Below are 7,500 nucleotides of genomic sequence, written 5' to 3'. Positions count from 1 at the left end.
AAACAAAATCTTCAAACTGCGACTGAGTTTAAACAGACAAGAAGCTGTCGGTCAGAAGAACAAGAATATTTTAATTCTTCACTATAAAAATGCAGTTTTTGCACATTACTGTTGTTAATAAGAGTTAATAAGAGTTAATAAGAGTTAATAAGAGTTAATAAGAGGTAATAAGAGTTAATAAGAGGTAATAAGAGTTAATAAGAGGTAATAAGAGTTAATAAGAGGTAATAAGAGTTAATAAGAGGTAATAAGAGGTAATAAGAGTTAATAAGAGTTAATAAGAGGTAATAAGAGTTAATAAGAGGTAATAAGAGATAATAAGAGGTAATAAGAGGTAATAAGAGGTAACTCACTCTGCATCTCAGCGCTTTACTGTCAAATGTGCATTTCCAAGAAATAAACGTGTAATATTATTAGTCACTGCACTTATTAATGCGAAACAATAGTAGTTTTAGGATTAAAAAGCTCAGTCAGGCGCTGTCACTGACCAACACTAGTGCTACAGAAGTCATGTGATCTGATGTGTTTCTCTGATATTCATCTTCATATTTATATTAAAAAAGCCAGCATAAGAAAACATATCATGCTTTTGCATAATATAAAGCTGAAATTGAGATAAAGTCGAAATTATAACAAGATTTGAAACCATTTGAAATGACGACATATTGGGCCTACGTCATAATTATGGCATAACAAATCCAATGTCATAATATTATGACAGTCATAACTATGATAAATAGTCGAAATTACGACATAGAAAGCTCATAGAAAGTCATTATTTCTATTTTCACTTCATAACTTCGACTTTTTAATCGCATAAATAACTTCTGTCATAACTTAATTCTGATCTAGAAAAGACCGAGTTTCGTCTTGTGTGTCAGAAACGCGCTATGAATATGACCTGAGATTTTAAAAGAGAAATACAGAGAAATCTTCGATCATTGGTGTGTGTGAAGCTGATCTGAGGTAACACACACACACACACACACACACACACACACACACACAGCAGCTGTGAAGCGGATAATCGCTCTAAACCAGCAAACTAACATCACGCCAGCGAACAGAGCCGAGGAACGACAGGCAGAAACATAAACACACGCACATCTGTGCGATAATGATTATGAAATGCTGATGTTTAATATCTGAGGTGTTTTACCCGCATCACTAGAGTCCATCGCGCTGAGTGTTGCGAAGCTGCTTCTTCTTCTGCGGCTTATCGAGCAGATCAAGAGAACACAGCGAAACTCACAGCGACCCCTGCCGGCCGCCACTGCACATGCGCAGCTCGTGTCTCTCACACACACACACACACACACACACACTCTCTCTCTCTCTCTCTCTCTCTCTCTCTCTCTCTCTCACACACACACACTCACACACACTCTCTCTCTCTCTCTCTCTCTCTCTCTCACACACACACACACACACACACACACTCTCTCTCTCTCTCTCTCTCTCTCTCTCTCTCACACACACACACACACACACACACACTCTCTCTCTCTCTCTCTCTCTCTCTCTCTCACACACACACACACACACACACACACTCTCTCTCTCTCTCTCTCTCTCTCTCTCTCTCTCTCTCTCACACACACACACTCACACACACTCTCTCTCTCTCTCTCTCTCTCTCTCTCTCACACACACACACACACACACACACACTCTCTCTCTCTCTCTCTCTCTCTCTCTCTCTCTCTCTCACACACACACACTCACACACACTCTCTCTCTCTCTCTCTCTCTCTCTCTCACACACACACACACACACACACACTCTCTCTCTCTCTCTCTCTCTCTCTCTCTCTCTCACACACACACACACACACACACACACTCTCTCTCTCTCTCTCTCTCTCTCTCTCTCACACACACACACACACACACACACACTCTCTCTCTCTCTCTCTCTCTCTCTCTCTCTCTCTCACACACACACACACACACACACACACTCTCTCTCTCTCTCTCTCTCTCTCTCTCTCACACACACACTCACACACACTCTCTCTCTCTCTCTCTCTCACACACACACACACACACATTTCATAGTGTGCTGTGGCAAATATGTCCTGCGTTACTTCCTATGTTACAAAAGATGTGTTTTGTGTGAGCAAAAGTTAGACCGATTGTTGGATTTGCAGCTCAGTTTGTTAACGCTAACTTAGTCATAATTTTAATAAAATATCTGTTTTACATGTGATCATTCATTTCCATAACGGCCTGTGTCAAATCCACTCACAGTCTAAAAGCACACGTCTCCTGTTACTCTTAGAATATCTGTATATGATCAATAGAAATAAAGCCAAATATTAATAACCTCTTTTAATATGTTACAGTTTTTCTGAATTGCTAAAACACATTTCTTGACTCCATCACTCGCTTTCTCTAAACCTTGAACACAAAACCACATTTTCAAGCCACATTCAGAGAAACTCCGACTCTTCTGGCAACAAACACTGCTCTCAGATCATACACACATCAGTCAATATTACACACACTACAGTTCATTATTAGACACTACAGAGAAAAATGGAGAACACAGAATCCAAAGCAGTTACAGGGAAAAAAGTATAGTAATGACAATGTACAGTATAAGGTGAATGATGGTATAGTGTATGCACTGCAAGTGTAGTGTTGTGATGGATATTGTATAGTAGGCCCATTGAATGTCTGTATATTGTGGAAATACAGCGACCAGCTGCAAACGACAAAAAGGTTACAGTAAAAAACTCTAAATGAAGAGCATGTTATAATCACTCAGAGGAGCTGCAGAATCACCGTCAGTGAGAGAGACTCAGCATCAGCTTCATGTTGATCATCTGCTCTTCCTCGTCCTCATCCTCCTCATCCTCATCCACCTCCTCTTACACACACACTTCCTCCTCTTACACACACTCTTCCTCCTCTTACACACACACTCTTCCTCCTCTTACACACACACTCTTCCTCCTCTTACACACACTCTTCCTCCTCTTACACACACTCTTCCTCCTCTTACACACACTCTTCCTCCTCTTACACACACACTCTTCCTCCTCTTACACACACACTCTTCCTCCTCTTACACACACTCTTCCTCCTCTTACACACACTCTTCCTCCTCTTACACACACACTCTTCCTCCTCTTACACACACACTCTTCCTCCTCTTACACACACTCTTCCTCCTCTTACACACACACTCTTCCTCCTCTTACACACACACTCTTCCTCCTCTTACACACACTCTTCCTCCTCTTACACACACACTCTTCCTCCTCTTACACACACACTCTTCCTCCTCTTACACACACACTCTTCCTCCTCTTACACACACTCTTCCTCCTCTTACACACACACTCTTCCTCCTCTTACACACACACTCTTCCTCCTCTTACACACACTCTTCCTCCTCTTACACACGCACTCTTCCTCCTCTTACACACGCACTCTTCCTCCTCTCACACACACTCTTCCTCCTCTTACACACACACTCTTCCTCCTCTTACACACACTCTTCCTCCTCTTACACACACACTCTTCCTCCTCTTACACACACTCTTCCTCCTCTTACACACACTCTTCCTCCTCTTACACACACACTCTTCCTCCTCTTACACACACACTCTTCCTCCTCTTACACACACTCTTCCTCCTCTTACACACACACTCTTCCTCCTCTTACACACACACTCTTCCTCCTCTTACACACACTCTTCCTCCTCTTACACACACACTCTTCCTCCTCTTACACACACACTCTTCCTCCTCTTACACACACACTCTTCCTCCTCTTACACACACACTCTTCCTCCTCTTACACACACACTCTTCCTCCTCTTACACACACACTCTTCCTCCTCTTACACACACACTCTTCCTCCTCTTACACACACTCTTCCTCCTCTTACACACACACTCTTCCTCCTCTTACACACACTCTTCCTCCTCTTACACACACACTCTTCCTCCTCTTACACACACACTCTTCCTCCTCTTACACACACACTCTTCCTCCTCTTACACACACTCTTCCTCCTCTTACACACACACTCTTCCTCCTCTTACACACACTCTTCCTCCTCTTACACACACACTCTTCCTCCTCTTACACACACACTCTTCCTCCTCTTACACACACTCTTCCTCCTCTTACACACACACTCTTCCTCCTCTTACACACACACTCTTCCTCCTCTTACACACACTCTTCCTCCTCTTACACACACTCTTCCTCCTCTTACACACACACTCTTCCTCCTCTTACACACACACTCTTCCTCCTCTTACACACACTCTTCCTCCTCTTACACACACTCTTCCTCCTCTTACACACACTCTTCCTCCTCTTACACACACTCTTCCTCCTCTTACACACACACTCTTCCTCCTCTTACACACACACTCTTCCTCCTCTTACACACACACTCTTCCTCCTCTTACACACACTCTTCCTCCTCTTACACACACACTCTTCCTCCTCTTACACACACTCTTCCTCCTCATACACACACTCTTCCTCCTCATACACACACACTCTTCCTCCTCTTACACACACTCTTCCTCCTCTTACACACACACTCTTCCTCCTCTTACACACACACTCTTCCTCCTCTTACACACACTCTTCCTCCTCTTACACACACACTCTTCCTCCTCTTACACACACTCTTCCTCCTCATACACACACTCTTCCTCCTCATACACACACACTCTTCCTCCTCTTACACACACTCTTCCTCCTCTTACACACACACTCTTCCTCCTCTTACACACACACTCTTCCTCCTCCTCTTACACACACACTCTTCCTCCTCTTACACACACACTCTTCCTCCTCTTACACACACTCTTCCTCCTCTTACACACACTCTTCCTCCTCATACACACACACTCTTCCTCCTCTTACACACACACACTCTTCCTCCTCTTACACACACACACTCTTCCTCCTCTTACACACACACTCTTCCTCCTCTTACACACACACTCTCCCTCCTCTCCCTCTTATATTGTCACCATCCATTATTGGTTTCAACATTCAGTGCAACATTTTGAGTCAGTGTTGGGACTCTGAACTGACTTGTATTATATGCACAGTTGGTTTGGTCACAACATTAGAAATAAGTGTGAACAATTTTGAGTTGTTGTGTGTAAACGATGACACTGTGTTGTAGTTGTGTTTAACTTTCGCCTGCCTGTGTTTAGCGTTTTGAAACATAAGTGCATCACAGTGCAAAATGTGTTTTAGTGAGTGAGAATGTGTTTAGAGTTTTGCATAAAGAGTGCATGAGATTAGCAAACAGTGTTTTAACGACCTGAACTTGTTTAATGTTTTACAGAAAGAGTGATTTATTCGACAAATTGGTTTAGACTATTGAGAGTTTGGTTCAGAGAACGGGGTTTAGTGTTTTAGCAATTCAGAAAAACTGTAAGTAAAATACAACAATATCCCCCTCAAGTGTTTAGGATATGATAATAAACATATTTGCATTTGAGCGTGTATATGTATAAACACGGATGATGTATCTTTCATAATACACTTTATATATTTCATAAACTGTCACTTCAAATACTTTCAAATACAGTTAGCAGTTTGTAACGGGGTTGAGGAAACACATGTGCATGTTGATTAATTTATGATTAATAGATGAGGAGAGCCTGAGATGACACAGCACTATATATGAAACAAACACACACTGAGATTCTGAACAGAAAACGTCACGCTGTCGGAGAATGACTCCTTTTTTGCTTCACATGCCTCAAAATAAATATTCACATTTATTTCTTGTTAGAATTAATACAATCAACAATAATAACAATATTAAATAAAACACTACAAACATACAGTATCATGTAATCAAGGAAGAAATCAATGTGATGAAGAACTGCATTAATAATCTGAATATTGACCAGTTTAATTTCACTGATGCTTTACTGAGACCAAACCAGTGATCTCACGTGTGTGTGTGTGTGTGTGTGAGTGTGCGTGATGAGGTCAGGATGAGTAGGTTAGTCTCTTCTGCTATGTGTGTGTGTGTGTGTGCGTGTGTGTGTGTGTGTGTGTGTTGAGGTCAGGATGAGTAGGTTAGTCTCTTCTGCTATGTGTGTGTGTGTGTGTGCAGGGCCGTTTCTAGCCTTTTTGGCACCCTTGGCAAGATTCCTATTGATATTCCTATCCTTATTTTGGAGAAAACACCAGATCACCGTGCTGATCGCGTGAGCAAAGTGCGCACTCTTCTCTAAATCACGCAGCACAAACAGAATGCCTATATGGGCTACTTAATTAAAGTCTTGTGCTGTTTTATAAAGGCACAAAGCCATATCACGATTTCAATTTTAGTTCGTTGACAAAATATAACGCTAGAGACCTTATGTTAGGCTATACATTTACATCTCATGTGTTGGGAAAAGGGAGAAGAGCGAGTTCGGCAAAAGGCGGATTCAAAAGCTACTTTCAAGCACCTCACGCCTTACGGCCTATGCCACTGTAGATATTTAGTGGTGGGCGTCTTTTTGCCACAAAGACAGGCACTCAGTGCAAATATACGCTCCATTATCAGAAATGTAAAAAAATAAGGATTTTTCTTCCACTCGCTTGGGCGAGAAAAAAATCTCTTGGTGTGGTGTGGCTCTCACTGGCGCCCCCTGCTGTTTGCGCCCTAGGCGACCGCCTAGTTTGCCTATGCCTAGAAACGTCCCTGTGTGTGTGTGTGTGTGTGTGTGTGTTGAGGTCAGGATGAGGCTCTTCTGCTGTAGAGTTTGAGTGATTCTCCTTCATCAGTCTCTCTCACCTGTGGAAGAGGAATACACCCAAAAGTGGGTTAGTAATGAATCATCATGTGACTGAATGTGTGTTAAAGTTCAGAGCATCATCAGATAACGGCAGAAATGTGTGTGTAGCCTCTCTTCCTCTTCCTCTTCCTCTTCCTCTTCCTCTGTTCAGATTAAACTCAGTTCGCATGATCCGTCAATTAACAAACTTCATCTGGACAATAACTCTATTCTAGATCTGCTGTAGCCCAAACAATCTCACTGTAACGCTGCTGTGAGTCGTGTGTGTGTGTGTGTGTGTGTGTGTGTGTGTTGGTAAAGCGCTGTATAAATGAAGAGACTCCGTACACACACTCCACTGCACTGTACACACACTCAACATCTGTACAGTAAATACAGCGAGAGTAAATACAGCACTCTCTCACTGTACGACATCACTCTCTCACTGTACGACATCACTCTCTCACTGTACGACATCTGTGCAGTAAATGTGTCTATATATGATGTGTACGGATGCACATGTTCTGTCTTTCTTTTGAGTTTTTCTGTCTATCATTTTTCTCAGATATTTCACGCTCGAATCTTCCGGCGTCCGACACTCTTATCTCTAGAAAACAGCACATAGTTTTCCCATGAATAATATTAGCATGAGTTTTACATTCACTATAGAAATAAAGGCTCTTTACTGGTTTTGCTGGTTTCATGAAGAACCTTGAACTTCTACGGTATTAAAATGAT

At 42.2% G+C, this 7,500-nt stretch overlaps 2 protein-coding genes across 4 annotated transcripts in view; both read right to left on the bottom strand.

The window, feature by feature from the left end:
* sugp1 (SURP and G patch domain containing 1) overlaps positions 1-1,316 on the bottom strand; it is a 14,517-nt gene extending 13,201 nt beyond the window's left edge. Inside the window, exon 1 of the mRNA XM_084119137.1 lies at positions 1,160-1,316. Within this exon, the coding sequence (XP_083975263.1) occupies positions 1,160-1,178 (19 nt within the window). The 5' untranslated portion in view covers positions 1,179-1,316. The remainder of the gene's footprint in view (positions 1-1,159) is intronic.
* Positions 1,317-5,738: 4,422 nt separating this feature from the next.
* The window catches only part of LOC311086321 (GRAM domain-containing protein 2A), a 15,437-nt gene continuing 13,675 nt past the window's right edge, over positions 5,739-7,500 (bottom strand). For all 3 annotated transcript variants that reach the window (XM_084119133.1, XM_084119134.1, XM_084119135.1), the window contains exon 13: positions 5,739-6,782. In XM_084119133.1, coding sequence (XP_083975259.1) covers positions 6,779-6,782 — 4 coding nt within the window. In that variant the 3' untranslated portion in view covers positions 5,739-6,778. The remainder of the gene's footprint in view (positions 6,783-7,500) is intronic.

This window comes from Abramis brama, assembly GCF_963993115.1.
Source record: "Abramis brama genome assembly, chromosome: 7".
NCBI classification, from domain to species: domain Eukaryota; kingdom Metazoa; phylum Chordata; class Actinopteri; order Cypriniformes; family Leuciscidae; genus Abramis; species Abramis brama.
Note: the sequence above shows the minus strand (reverse complement) of the source record. Positions and strands in the feature narration are given on the sequence as shown.